Source organism: Mytilus edulis, chromosome 12, assembly GCF_963676685.1.
Source record: "Mytilus edulis chromosome 12, xbMytEdul2.2, whole genome shotgun sequence".
Lineage (NCBI taxonomy): Eukaryota > Metazoa > Mollusca > Bivalvia > Mytilida > Mytilidae > Mytilus > Mytilus edulis.
The window spans coordinates 3,728,268-3,743,136 of record NC_092355.1 but is presented as its reverse complement, the minus strand read 5'-3'; the positions used below and the strand labels follow the sequence as shown (position 1 = coordinate 3,743,136).

The 14,869-nt window shown below is 32.4% G+C and overlaps 1 protein-coding gene across 2 annotated transcripts in view; it reads left to right on the top strand.

The window, feature by feature from the left end:
- The window catches only part of LOC139499487 (PHD finger protein 20-like protein 1), a 30,765-nt gene that overhangs the window by 11,890 nt on the left and 4,006 nt on the right, over window positions 1-14,869 (top strand). For both annotated transcript variants that reach the window (XM_071288173.1, XM_071288172.1), the window contains 8 exons: window positions 2,699-2,907; window positions 6,101-6,272; window positions 7,906-8,031; window positions 8,349-8,555; window positions 8,882-8,989; window positions 9,999-10,168; window positions 11,021-11,120; window positions 14,318-14,516. In XM_071288173.1, coding sequence (XP_071144274.1) covers window positions 2,699-2,907; window positions 6,101-6,272; window positions 7,906-8,031; window positions 8,349-8,555; window positions 8,882-8,989; window positions 9,999-10,168; window positions 11,021-11,120; window positions 14,318-14,516 — 1,291 coding nt within the window. The remainder of the gene's footprint in view (window positions 1-2,698; window positions 2,908-6,100; window positions 6,273-7,905; window positions 8,032-8,348; window positions 8,556-8,881; window positions 8,990-9,998; window positions 10,169-11,020; window positions 11,121-14,317; window positions 14,517-14,869) is intronic.

Here is a 14,869-nt window from a genome sequence, read left to right as displayed (position 1 = left end):
ACAACCCGACCATAGAAAAGCATACAACAGCAGAATTAAGGTCACCAACAGCTCTTCAATGCAGCGAAAAATTCCCGCACCCGGAGGCGTCCTTCAGCTGGCCCCTATACAATATATATACTAGTTCAGTGATAACGATTTAATGTCATGTTTGTCTGTGATGACCCCCCTTTTCGGGATTGCATGAGAATTATAGCTATCTCGTACCTACATGCACTTGTTTCTATCCATAGGAAGGTCGACTATCCATATAAAACTATTTATATTCCTATGGATAGAAACAAGTGCCTGTGCTCGTACCGCATCAGATTGACACATATCAACTGAGCAATAATGTTTGGAACTTAGTTTTAAAAATGATGAAAAAGTAACATTATGAAAATATTTTTATTAAGCTGAAATATACATTTATTCTTTACATGTTTATGTCTTGTAAGATATTTTATTTCTTTCCCGTTTTTTAACATTTGCGTCTGGAAAGTTGAAATGTTTTAACTTAATCATTTGTGTTAATGGTTAAATATAAATTAATAATGAAAATTGTTAAAATTAAATCAATAAAGGAAATTATTGCCAAGGAAGTTACAAAAACTACCAGGGGATAATCCATGATGATTTCTTTTTGAGTTATATGTTTCAGCACATGTATATTTGACCCCAACTTTAGCCTGGTAAACGTGTTGTCTCCTTGTGAAATATAAAACATATTAAAAATGACTTTCTGCTAAAGTCTTTTATTTATATAAAGTTAAAACCTTCTTACTTTTAACTAGACAACACTCATGTCAGGTTTAATTCTTGTATATATGTGGATGAAAAATAAAAGTCCCCAAACATTAACATGGCAGCAATTGCTTTTACAGCCTTTAAGGCTTTGATTATATAAATATTCCAATGGTATAAAAAAGAGAGAAAAAAGCACTCTGCAGAAATTATGTATGCTTAGGCAACAATTTGATTGTTTTTTGTAGATTCGACTTGTGTGAAAGATGATTTTTCAAGATTTTGAAAAAAGCAAATAAAATTCAAATAAAAACAAAAAAAATCCTTCCCCCTTTTATTATGTCGGGAGACAGGAAATAGTCTTATATAAAAAAAAGAAGATGGGGTATGATTGCCAATGAGACAACTTTCCACATGTACCAGAGACCAAATGACACAGAAATTAACAACTACAGATTACTGTACGGCCTTCAACAATATGCAAAGCCCGTACAACATAGTCGGATATAAAAGTCCACGAAATGACAAATGCTCTGTTGCTTGATTAAGTTTCCAAATCTAGCAATTGTTGTCATTCACATAAAGCTTGTGAAACTATTTCGTTAATAAAACTATACATGGTTATTCATAATTTGCAATTAAATGATTGATAAAAGATTAGATATTGCTACATATATTTGCTGTACTTGAGAAAAATATTTGCTTTGCTTTTTGTATGAATTTTTAATTGGCCTGTACATTTTGGATTTTTGCTGAAGTACTTTAAAAGTTTTGGTTATATAGATTTATCTCAATGGATGGAGGGTTAGGGAAAAAATATACTGGAAATAATAATATTGATTGCATTTATTTTTATGATTGTTCAACAATGTATAATAATGTATAGAATGCAAGATTCATTATTGAGATTTTAGGGGATACTGCATACAAATATTGATACACATGTAGCAAATTTTTGAAATGCAGTATTTTAATGTTTGAAATGCAGAATATTAATTTTTGAAATGCAGGATATTAATTTTTGAAATGCAGGATATTAAGTTTTGAAATGCAGGATATTAATTTTTGAAATGCAGGATAGTAATTTTTAAAATGCAGGATATTAATTTTTGAAATGCAGGATAGTAATTTTTGAAATGCAGGATAGTAATTTTTGAAATGCAGGATATATTAATTTTTGAAATACAGGATAGTAATTTTTAAAATGCAGGATATTAAGTTTTGAAATGCAGGATATTAATTTTTGAAATGCAGAATATTAATTTTTGAAATGCATGATATTAATTTTTGAAATGCAGGATATTAACTTTTGAAATGCAGGATATTAATTTTTGAAATGCAGGATATTAATTTTTGAAATGCAGTTTTTTAATTTTTGAAATGCAGGATATTAATTTTTGAAATGCAGGATATTAATTTGAAATGCAGGATATTTTTTAATTTTTGAAATGCAGGATATTAATTTTTGAAATGCAGGATATTAATTTGAAATGCAGGATATTAATTTTTGAAATGCAGGATATTAATTTTTGGATGCTTATCCTATGGCAATTTTAACAAAAATAAAAACACTGCAGTTACTATTAAAATCACAGTTTATTATTCTGTTTTCTGTGCATCATTGTTGACTTTTATATTAATACCAAACATAAGTTACATTTGAGCAGGGCTGAAAGGATAGATTAAGTTGAATTTTCAAAACAAAGTGTCATTTTGGACCAACGATATATCAATACGAAATAATTTATCAAAATTTAATATGGGAATTTTTGTTCTTGTGACATATTTTTTGGAATCTTGAGTCAGTTTTAAATAAAAAATTACGACTAAGATCATTATGAAGATTGATCGTAAGTTAACCAGATTGTTCATGACTTACGACCAATCTTAGTCGGAAGTTTTTTTGTGAAAAAACTCCTGCATTATACATGTAATTAGTGAATGAAATTGAATTTTCTGAATATTCTTCTTTTAGCTGCACCCTGTGGATTTGAAATTGAAGCTGCTCCTGTTGTTCCTTTGGCAGAAGGACCAGTGGCTAAAAGAGCTAAGAGAGAAAGAAATCCTGAAACCAGGAGAAAAGCTATGGCCAAGAAAAGACAAAGAATGTTTATATCAGGGTCATTATTTGTCAGCAGACGGCGACCTAAACCTAAACCAAAGAAGTCACCGGTTAAACGTGGGGTAATTGATAATAAGAACTATCTCATAAAAATCTAAGCCAAAGAAGTCACTAGTTAAACGTGGGGTAATTAATAATTAGAAGTTCCTGATAAAACATGGGTTAAACAGTACCTGCCATCTAAACTGTTTATGTCCAATATCTTTTTTATTGAAATTGTGTAGGGCACCCCTAATTCTTCTTAAAACTGTTACCTGATTTAAAGATTTAATGTTAACACCAACTGATATGTATCAAAATCAAATGCTTCTTTATAAATCTCACATTTCTTTTCAAAGCATTGCATAACTTAAAATAGCCTTCAAAATTGTCATGAACCCATACTGAATAGTCATCTATGAAAAATGTGAAGCATTTCAAAGAAGAAACAAACTGCATAATCTATATCAATATGATTTACAAAAAACTGATACGGTTACATTTTATTTATTTTGAATACTGTAAACTAACTAATTAGGGCCTCGCCTTTAGGTGGGCCGCCCTATAGTGATCAGTGTCCGTCCGTCCGTAACACTTTAACTTTGTGTTCGCTCCATATCTAGAGAACCATTATGATTTCATACTTTATACTTTACATGTTTATTAACCACCACCAGAGGGCGTGTCATGATGTATGTACAACTTCCTAGGTCAAAGGTCAAGGTAAAAAAACTTTGGTTTCAGTTGACAACCCTGTGTCCTTTGGTGAAGATCGTGTCCGCTCTATATCTTGAGAACCGTTATGATTTCAAAGTTTATACTTGACATCCATTTTAACCAACACCAGAGGGTGTGTCATGATGTATGTACAACTTCCTAGGTCAAAGGTTAAGGTCAAAAACTTTGGTTTCAGTTGACAACCCCGTGTCCTGTGGTGAAGATTGTGTCCGCTCCATATCTAGATAACTTTTATGATTTTATTCTTAATACTTAACATGTTTATTAACCAACACCAGAGGGTGTGTCATGATGTTTGTACAACTTCCTAGGTCAAAGGTCAAGGTCAAAAACTTTGGTTTCAGTTGACAACACCGTGTCCTGTGGTGAAGATCCTGTCCGCTCCATATCTAGATAACCATTATGATTTCAAAGTTTATACTTGACATCCATTTTAACCACCACCAGAGGGCATGTCATCATGTATGTACAACTTCCTAGGCAGGGTTTCCCCTGGGTCAATTATTTTTTTCGCCACCTCTTTCGCCAAAACAATATATTTTTCGCCACTTTATTATTTTTTTCGCCAAGTAACATATCGTTTCAAATTTACCTTTTTCTTTAACTTAAAAGGGAAAAATATTCATTGTACTTTTGTACTTTAAACAACTTTTCTATACTTTTAATTATAAAGAAGATATAATTCCTGGAATATAACAAAATTAATGGACATGTTTTGATCATATAATACCAGTATAGTTGGTAGGGAAAGTTTCTTTAAAAGAAAAATACTGATGTGCCCTTTTGTACTAAGAAGCGGTTTTTACAACAAAACAAAAGCTTTTATCCCATGACATTGATCCCTCATTTCATGTGTAGTCATTACATTGAAGGGTTATGCTCATTCGAGGGGTTGTTTCCAACCTTTTGGATATATTTTTTTCATAACGACAGTTTTCTTTTCTTGACCATCGTAAATGAAAAAGTTGAAATTGTAAAACTATTGAAACTCTTGGTCACTCAAACAACTTTAAAGTAGTCTCCCTAATCAATTACCTATATTGAAGTCAAAGGATATTAAAGTTTTAAATCAGAGATTTTTCTTGCTTTTGAACATTTTTCGTCGAAACAGCTTTCTTTTCTAAACTATCCTTAAAAAGAAAAAGAGACATCAAAAGTTTGCTTCAATCACGTGCGTCGCAAAGTGGTAAATAATTTTTGTATGTGACATTTAGCGGAAGCCATTTAACCATATCATTTTGTCAAACAATCAATCAACACCTTTATTAATAAGTCCTTTGTTGTCGATAGCAATAAAATGCAATCAACTGATTATTGATTTTCTGTCCAAATCTTAATGAGGTCAAGGTGAATTCCGAGTATTGTCTGATCGGGTAAAGTCCGAGAAACTCGAAAAAAGTAAATAAACAAGATGGAGGAAAATAATTCGTTATATATTCTTCTTTCGCCAAATTCTTTCGCAAATGACGAATTTTTATCGCCACAATTATTATTTTTTCGCAAATTGCGAAAATGGCGACCACCAGCGGAAACCCTGTTCCTAGGTCAAAGTTCAAGGTCAAAAACTTTGGTTTCAGTTGACAACCTCGTGTCCTGTGGTGAAGATCGTGTCCGCTCTATATCTTGAGAACCGTTATGATTTCAAATATTATACTTGACATCCATTTTAACCAACACCAGAGGTTGTGTCATGATGTATGTACAACTTCCTAGGTCAAAGGTCTGTCTGTCTGTTGGTCTGTCCATCGCTAACAAATTTGATCCACACTATATTTTGAGAGGACAGCTGTTATTATTTCATACTTTATACCTGACAAACATTTTCAACTTAACATATATATTAACCAACACCAGAGAATGTGTCATAATGTATGCATCCTATGTCAAAGGTCAGTCCGTCGGTCTGTCCATCCGTTAGTTGTTCTTAACAAATTGTGTCCCCTCTACCTCTCGAGTCATATCACTATTATACTATGAAAGTAAGTTGAGAATATTTATCAGTTTTAACTTAAAATCTTAGAATAAAATCACACATGAGACTATGTAATAACTTCAAATAATGCTTCATATCAGATTATCCATACAACTTATTTACCCCACGTTATTGACAGCGGGGCCCACAGAGATGGCTCCCATCTCAATAGTATCTAGTTCTTCCTACTTTTGGGAGTAGAAATAAATGCAAATATGAGAATCTTGGACCTTCAACTCAGACTTTATTTAAAAACTTTAAGAAAATGAGGTCGTTAAAATGAATCGCAGTGACGTTGGATAAGAAACTACTGTAAATTCAGAAATTATTGCGTGCATTTTTTATTGCAAATTTGTCATTTTAGATTAAAATGCGATTTTGATCTTTGGGATATTGAGAAAAATACTGTTTAATTCATGTAAAATAATTCAAAATGTGGGTTTAAATTATTGCATTTTAGCCATTTATAACACTATCAAATTGTTCATGATATTGAAAAAATCACAATAATTTCTGAATTTACAATATGAGACATCAAACTTTCAATATACACATATTTGTTGCAGGTACTGGCAAGACAGAATTTACCAGTAGGCACGCCAATTTCTTCACCTAGTGTTCCCGGCATTTCTTCTACACCAAACATTCCTATAGCATCATCATCTAAAATCACAAGTAGTTTGGCTGGACACTTCCCATCAACACCCTCATCATTATCTCCAGTAACATTAATATCAGGTGAGTTATGTCCCTTGTTACTATAGAGACTAAAATCACAAGTAGTTTGGCTGGACACTTCCCATCAACACCCTCATCATTATCTCCAGTAACATTAATATCAGGTGAGTTATGTCCCTTGTTACTATATATAGAAGCTAATACGACAACTTTTCCAAGTTACATTTGTTTCATGAAATGTGGTATGTTTCCATGTAACCACAGAAGCATAGTTTGTAAATTTTCTAGTTACATTTATATCAGGTGAGTTGTGTCCCTTGGAACTATATATAGAAGTTGAATTTACAACATGTACAGTTTTCAGAGTTACATTTGTATCATGAAGTGAGTTGTTTCTCTTGTCACAATAGAAGCTGAATTTATAAATTCCACAGTTTAATCTGTACCATAAGTAGAACAGTATCACAAAGCTATTAATACTCAAATGTGAAATCCAAACCCTGCACTTTTCAAGTGCAGAAGACTCTTAACCTGGATTGACTTAGATTGTCAGTTTTAATGCTGAAAGTTGATGATACTTTCAATTGCACTCTAGCTTACCCCACCAGTAAAAACTGGTCCCCATGAAATAGCCTACATTGCTGACTTACTGTGACAATGAGACGAAGAAAGGCAATATAAAGAGCTTTTTCATTGTTTTGTGTTAGGATTATAATAATAATAAATTCTTTATTTAAAGAGGGTAAACTCAGTTAGTTACAATAAACTAATCTTCCCTGAGGCCTTCACATACAAATTACAATACAATCAAAACAGATATTTACACATAGTTAATTTACAGTCATGTAGTTCAATGTCATTAACATAAGATATAATGGTGTTTAAGATGTATACATGAAACCAAAAAATCAAATAAAAATATACAAATACATTGTAGCAAATATTTCTTATCAGGGTTGTGTTAGGTACTTCTTGATACTTTGCTTAAAAGTAAAAGTGTTTTTAGCTTTACACATTTTGTGTGGTAGTCCATTCCATAATACTGATCCAGAATAAACAAAGGATTTCTTATATAGCTCAGCTTTTGGCTTAGGAACTATCAGATTACCTTGCGCGACACCTCTTAAGGAGTAAGGATTATTATCTGATTTCAGTTTAAATTTTTGAACTAGGTACATTGGTGCTTTCATATGCATACATTTATATAGAAGTAAATATTTGTGGTATTTTATTGTCAACTGTCATCAACCCAAGTTTTTTAAATAAGGGGGCTGAGGGGGATAAAGGATCTGCATCTAGAATTAATCTTGCTGCCCTTTTTTGGAGTTTAAAAATTCTTGTTATCCCTTCATTTTTACATTCACCCCAAATAATACAGCAGTAGTCAATTAAGCACAAGAATATACCCATTGTAATATGTTTTCCTTGCATTTATATCTAAAAATTTCTTTATTTTAGAAAGAAGGTATATTCTGGATGATATATTAGCACAAACTTGGTCAATTTGATTTTTCCAGTTAAGTGTGTTGTCAACATATCATCCATTAACTATTTATAACATGGTACATAGCATATTTAACTCTTGTGCAACAAAAATTTCATGAACAAATTTTTTCTGGGAAGCATAAGAATTCTAAAACATGTTATTGTATCTGAAATATGATTAATAAAAGTTCACCTTGTATTACTACAGCTGAAAAGAAGAACAAGAAGAGAATTTTGTCCCCAGCAATCTCAGAGACAAGCAGTGAATCTCAGTCTGAGGATCACATGGCTAGAGCCAGACGAAGGAGTCGATCGTCTACAGCAGAAGATAGAGGTATAAAAAAAACTGTATATTGTCATCTGTAGGAAGTTTGATCTGCTCCTAGATAATGTAGTTCTTAAGTTTGAATACTAGTTTTAGTAAGATGCTTTTGAAATTTCGATAAGCCGCTTAGATAAAAAGGGACTAAATGTTTACTGACAATTCAAATGAATTCAATATCATGATGAAAATGATATCTCATTCACTGCTGCGTGTATGAAAATATAAAAACAAATTCACCTGAGATATCAGTTTCCATGTCTAATTTCCAAACATTTCTTTATTGAACAGGACTAATACCATTATAAATAAATTTATGTATTTTGTAGCTGCTGTGATGTATACTCCTCCTACTATAGGGTTACCACCTAAAGGTTTTGTCGTAGAACAAGACCACAATCATTTTAAGTGTATGTTTGAAGGATGCAACAAAGGATTCCGTAAGGAACAGCTCCTTGATTCCCACATCAAGTATTATCACATGGACTTTATACGGCCAAGTCTTATACGCAAAAGACGGAAAACATCAAGCATTTGTAAGTATAAAATTGTCTCACTAGAAATGGTAAGAGTAGGTTCCATTGTCACTTACATGTCATTTTCGATATTTAAAGGTTGACCCTTTTATAAATTTTGTAATTTTTAATAGGCCATATTGTTTTGGGAAAGATTAAAACTATTGTTCCAAGTCTTTTCTTAGGCACCATCCCTATAAACAAGAAGTTGCACAGATTAGCTACTAAATTTACAAAAATGTATTTACACTAAAATATAACTCCTTATATTTATCATGACTGTATACATGTGCAATTATTTGAACTGTTACGCTGTTTGGGTTATACCACTTCTCTTAATTTCATAGGTTCAACTGACTCTGATACGTCACAGGTTGATATTAAGAAGCGACACATGTCAGCTGACAGTGCTCTACTAACTATTAACCAAGAACATGAGGAGGTTGAAGTAGATGGTTTGTATTTATACCCATGTCAACAAAGTTGTTATGTTAGAATAGTTTTAAAAAATATATTGTGGATTCATAATGATTCGTAGGGTATTAGTTTTAGTAGATTTCCCGAGTATAGGGTAATCACCATTTAAATAAGTAATCAAGTAAAACTTTCTTCATGCTTGTAAGCAAACTTTCACTAAACCATGAAATCCAATCAAATATCCATGAAAATGCATTTTTTCTTAAATTCGTATTTGTGAAAATATATGAATCTGCAGTATTTAATTATTTTACAATTGTAGAAACAGAAAAATTAAATAACTTAATCTTTAATCTTTAATAAAAAGAAAATAGATGATGGAAATTTTAAAATATGATTTTTCAAGTGGGGAAATGGAAAAAAAACCCAAACATTTTAGAATGAAGTTTCATTGCATGCTAGACAATAATCAAAATATTAAAAGAGAAGCAGTACTAGTGTTATAGCTTTCCTTCCTGTTATTCCAGTACTAGTGTTATAGCTTTCCTTCCTTATATTCCCTATTAATGGCATACAGATTCTACCACTCATCTTCATCCTGTAGATAATGATATTGATCCACTTTAGATAGTAAAGTTCTTTTATATCTAAACATCAGTTTTGCTTATTTAAGCATTTTAAAACAAAATTGAGATAGTTATGTTATTAATCTAAAACATTAGTTTTGCTAAGTATTTTTAAACAGAACAAATATAAAATTAATTATCTCTCTTTATTTTGAATTTATTCGATTATCAGAATTTAAAATTGACAATTGAAACAGGGAATGTGACAAAGAGAACAACCTGACCAAAGAGCAGAAAAAAGTCATAGGTCACCAATGGGTCTCCAACACAGCGAGAAAATCCCACATATGCCATATTTGTATTCATTTACAAGTGTTGAACACAGGTTCATTATTGCAGCCTTGATTTATAAGGGTTTTGAAAGAATACTGCAAAAAAAACCCCAAATAACATTTATCATACAATTTTGTTATAATTTTAGACATGCATAAGGCAGAACATAGGGAGGAAGCCATTGTTGAAGCAGAACTTAAACAGGAAGTTGATACCATGGTGATGGAAGAGTCCATTGAAACAGAGGATGAATTAAGCAAGGATGAGGTGGTTAATTGTATTTGTATGGTCAATGAAGAGAATGGCTTGATGATTCAGGTAAACTTATAATATAAATAAAGTTTTGTCTTAACCCTTACGCTTGGGATTCACGCTTCAGACAGCTGACTACCAGTCCTGGTTAACCAGGGAGCCATCGTGTAGCTTCTGTTAGGGCAGGTATTGGTGAAAGGTTCACTCCTTAACCAATGATGTTGATACGTGTTTGAATGAAATGGCAAGCAAACAATACAACAACAACAAAAAAAACGAATAGCAACACTGTTAACAACAAACAAAGAGTGTCTAAATTCTATGTCATAAAATTGAGAATAAAAATGAGAATCAATTTGATTTAAAAAAGAAAAGTGTGTGAAAGCGATTAATGAATTTGATTCGAACAAGGCATTAACATTCTGTCGTCTAATTAACAAAAAGTAAAATTGAGAATGGAAATGGGAAATGTGTCAAAGAGACAACACCCGACCATAGAGCAGACAACAGCAGAAGATCACCAACAGGTCTTCAATGCAATGCGAAATTCTCGCACCTGGAGGCGTCCTTCAGCTGTCCCCTAAACAAATATATACTAGTTCAGTGATAATGACCACCATACTAAACTCCAAATTGTACACAAGAAACTAAAAGTTAAAATAATACAAGACTAACAAAGGCCAGTACATACTATGTCATAAAATTGAGAATGAAAATAAAAATGTGTGAAAGAGACAACAACCCAACCAAAGAATAAATAAAAAAATAGCCAATGGCCACCAATGGGTCTAGTTCTAATATTTAGGCATTGCATATACAATAGTATGACTGCAATCATATGTTAGAAGGCTTTGATATGTTTTCACTTATTAACAAATTCGTTTATGTTACCATGGCAACATATTGTTTATATTTTAGTGTGAAGTATGTCTTTGCTGGCAGCATGCTCTGTGCTTTGATTTAACAGAGGAGACATTACCTAGAAAATACATTTGTTTTGTGTGTAAAGACCCTCCTGGTAAGTCTGTAGACCGGTGCCTCGTTTAGATTTTGTTTTCATAGATATAAATGATGTGGTATGAGTGCCAATGAGACAACTCTCCATCCAAGTCTCTATTTGTAAAAGTTAACCCTTTTTTAGTCAAAGTACATTCTTCAACACGAATCACTGGCTCTAACCTAACAGCAAGCTATAAAGGACCCCAAAAATTACTAGTGTTAAACAATTCATGCGGGAAAAAACCCAGAGTTTACTTTATTTGAAAAACGAGAAACACTTATGAACCACTTCACCAAATGACAACTACTGAACATCAGATTCCTATATGTATAAGTATAACAAGGGAAGTAATTCGGCATCTGCTTACACTGTCAGCCATTTGAAAAGCCATTCAAACTTTCATAAGTATAAAAGAACAACTAGTAGGGTAGCACATGTCAAACATACACCTTATCGCTAATCCCTGCTGACTCAGCCGCTTAAACTTTTGACGTCATACGTATACACAATCACTTTTCCATTGTGGCGTCAGATATTTTGTTCTGTGAAGTCAAAATTTTACTGGAACCTGTGTAATATCCAGTAATGGCGGACGAATAGCAATAAGGTGTATGTTTGAAGCTTGTTTATGTTCATAAGATAGTATCCAGAAGTAAATTTTGTAAAAATAAAATTCCAATTTTTCTGTATTTTACTTATAAATGGACTTAGTTTTTCTGCCAGGAAACATAACATTCACTTTGTGGTTAAAGTTTTTATACGACCGCAAAAATTTTAATTTTTCGTCGTATATTGCTATCACGTTGGCGTCGTCGTCGTCGTTGTCCGAATACTTTTAGTTTTCACACTCTAACTTTAGTAAAAGTGAATAGAAATCTATGAAATTTTAACACAAGGTTTATAACCATAAAAGGAAGGTTGGGATTGATTTTGGGAGTTTTGGTCCCAAAATTTTAGGAATTAGGGGCCAAAAAGGGCCCAAATAAGCATTTTCTTGGTTTTCGCACTATAACTTAAGTTTAAGTAAATAGAAATCTATTAAATTTTGACACAAGGTTTATGACCACAAAAGGCAGGTTGGGATTGATTTTGGGAGTTTTAGTTCAAACAGTTTAGGAATTAGGGGCCAAAAAAGGGCCCAAATAAGCATTATTCTTGGTTTTCGCACAATAACTTTAGTATAAGTAAATAGAAATCAATGAAATTTAAACACAAGGTTAATGACCACAAAAGGAAGGTTGGGATTGATTTTGGGAGTTGATGTCTGAACAGTTTAGGAATTAGGGGCCAAAAAGGGGCCCAAGTAAGCATTATTCTTGGTTTTCGCACCAATAAGGGAATAAGGGCCCAAAGGGTCCAAAATTGAACTTTGTTTGATTTCATCAAAAATTGAATAATTGGGATTCTTTGATATGCTGGATCTAACTGTGTATGTAGATTCTTAATTTTTGGTCCCGTTTTCCAATTGGTCTACATTAAGGTCCAAAGGGTCTAAAATTAAACTTAGTTTGATTTTAACAAAAATTGAATCCTTGGGGTTCTTTGATATGCTGAATCTAAAAATGTACTTAGATTTTTTATTATTGGCCCAGTTTTCAAGTTGGTCCAAATCGGGGTCCAAAATTAAACTTTGTTTGATTTCATCAAAATTTGAATAATTGGGGTTCTTTGATATGCCAAATATAACTGTGTATGTAGATTCTTAATTTTTAGTCCTGTTTTCAAATTGGTCTACATTAAATACCAAAGGGTCCAAAATTAAACTAAGTTTGATTTTAACAAAAATTGAATTCTTTGGCTTTTTTATTATGCTGAATTTAAAAATGTACTTTGATTTTTGATTATGGGCCCAGTTTTCAAGTTGGTTCAAATCAGGATCCAAAATTACTATATTAAGTATTGTGCAATAGCAAAAAATTTTCAATTGCACAGTATTCAGCAATAGCAATAAATCTTCAATTGCACAGTATTGTGCAATAGCAAGAAATTTTCAATTGCACAGTATTGCGCAATAGCAAGAAATCTTCAATTGCACAGTATTGTGCAATAGCAAATATTTTCAATTGCACAGTATTGTGCAATAGCAAGAAATATCTAATTGCACAGTATTGTGCAATAGCAAGAAATTTTCAATTGATTGGAGTTATCTTTCTTTGTCCAGAATAGTAGTTGAATCAACTTAAATCATTGCTTTATACAATATTCAATGTATATTCACGTTTACTACCAACTGATAAATTTAAACAATCTTTACAATTCAGTGATAACGAGCACTTTGTGTTACATTTTAATATTTTATGATGTATTTAAATGAGTAGTTATTGTTGCAAACTCCTTTAGAAATTTGAATTGAGATCAGTTTTGAAAAAAAATGGTGTGGGGGGGGGGGGGGGGGGGGGGGTTAAATTTTTCTCATTTCAGATTTCATAAATAAAAAGAAAATTTCTTCAAACATTTTTTTGAGAGGATTAATATTCAACAGCATAGTGATTGCTCGAAGGCAAAAAAAATATTTTAAGTTCATTAGACCACATTCATTCTGTGTCCAAAACCTATGCTGTGTCAACTATTTAATCACAATCCAAATTTAGAGCTGAATCCAGCTTGAATGTTGTGTCCATACTTGCCCCAACCGTTCAGGGTTCAACCTCTGCGGTCGTATAAAGCTGCGCCCTGCGGAGCATCTGGTTAAAATTTTGATAACTTTCTTAAATTATCCTGGATTTTTACCGAACTTGGACAGAAGCATGTTTCTAATCATAAGATAGTATCCAAAGGTAAATTTTGTAAAAAAAATTCCCATTTTTCCCTTATTTTACTAATAAATGGACTTAGTTTTTCCTCCAGTTAACATTACATAAAGTCTGCAGTTAAAGTTTTTAAAACATTTTTGAGATCCTTAAATTATCCTGGATTTTTACCAAACTTGGACAGAAGCTTCTGACAATCAAAAGATAGTATTGAGAGGAACATTTTTATTGATTTCTTTCATCATTTTTGTTGAGTGAGTGATTAACAGCAAAAGTAGGCGAGACACTGGGTTCCGCGGAACCCTTACAAATTTTTTTCAGCTTCTAGAGGGATACAGACTTTGACAAAACCTCAAAATCAAATATCCTCAAAAAGCAAGTCTTCCTCAGTCCATGAAAATTGATACAAAAAAGAACATAAAAATTCCAAGTATGTAATAAAATGAGTTTATTTCTATTTTTCAGCTGTCAGAGATAGTTGTAGGTACATCCATGATCAGGATTGGTTAAAGACAGGAGAGTTGGCTCAGTTTAACTTTTTACCACATAAGATGAAAGATGAAAATAAGAGCAGGACTAATCAGGCAACTCACAGTCTTGTAGCAGACACACTCAATATCAGTAGTGTCATGCATGGTGTGAAACAGAAAATACTGGCTCTAGAGTAAGTATAGACACACTTAACATGCTTAACATTAGTAGTGTAATACATGCATGGTGTGAGTGGTGTGAAATAGAAATACTGGCTTGAGAGTATAGAGTAGAGATGCTTAACACCAGAAGTGTGAAACATGGTGTTAAATAGATATACTGACTTGAGAGTATAGAGTAGAGATGCTTAACACCAGAAGTGTGAAACGTGGTGTGAAATAGAAATACTGGCTGCATAGTATAGAGTAGAAATGCTTAACACCAAAAGTGTAATACATGGTGTGAAATAGAAATTCTGGCTGGATAGTATAGAGTAGAGATGCTTAACACCAGAAGTGTGAAACATGGTGTGAAATAGAAATACTG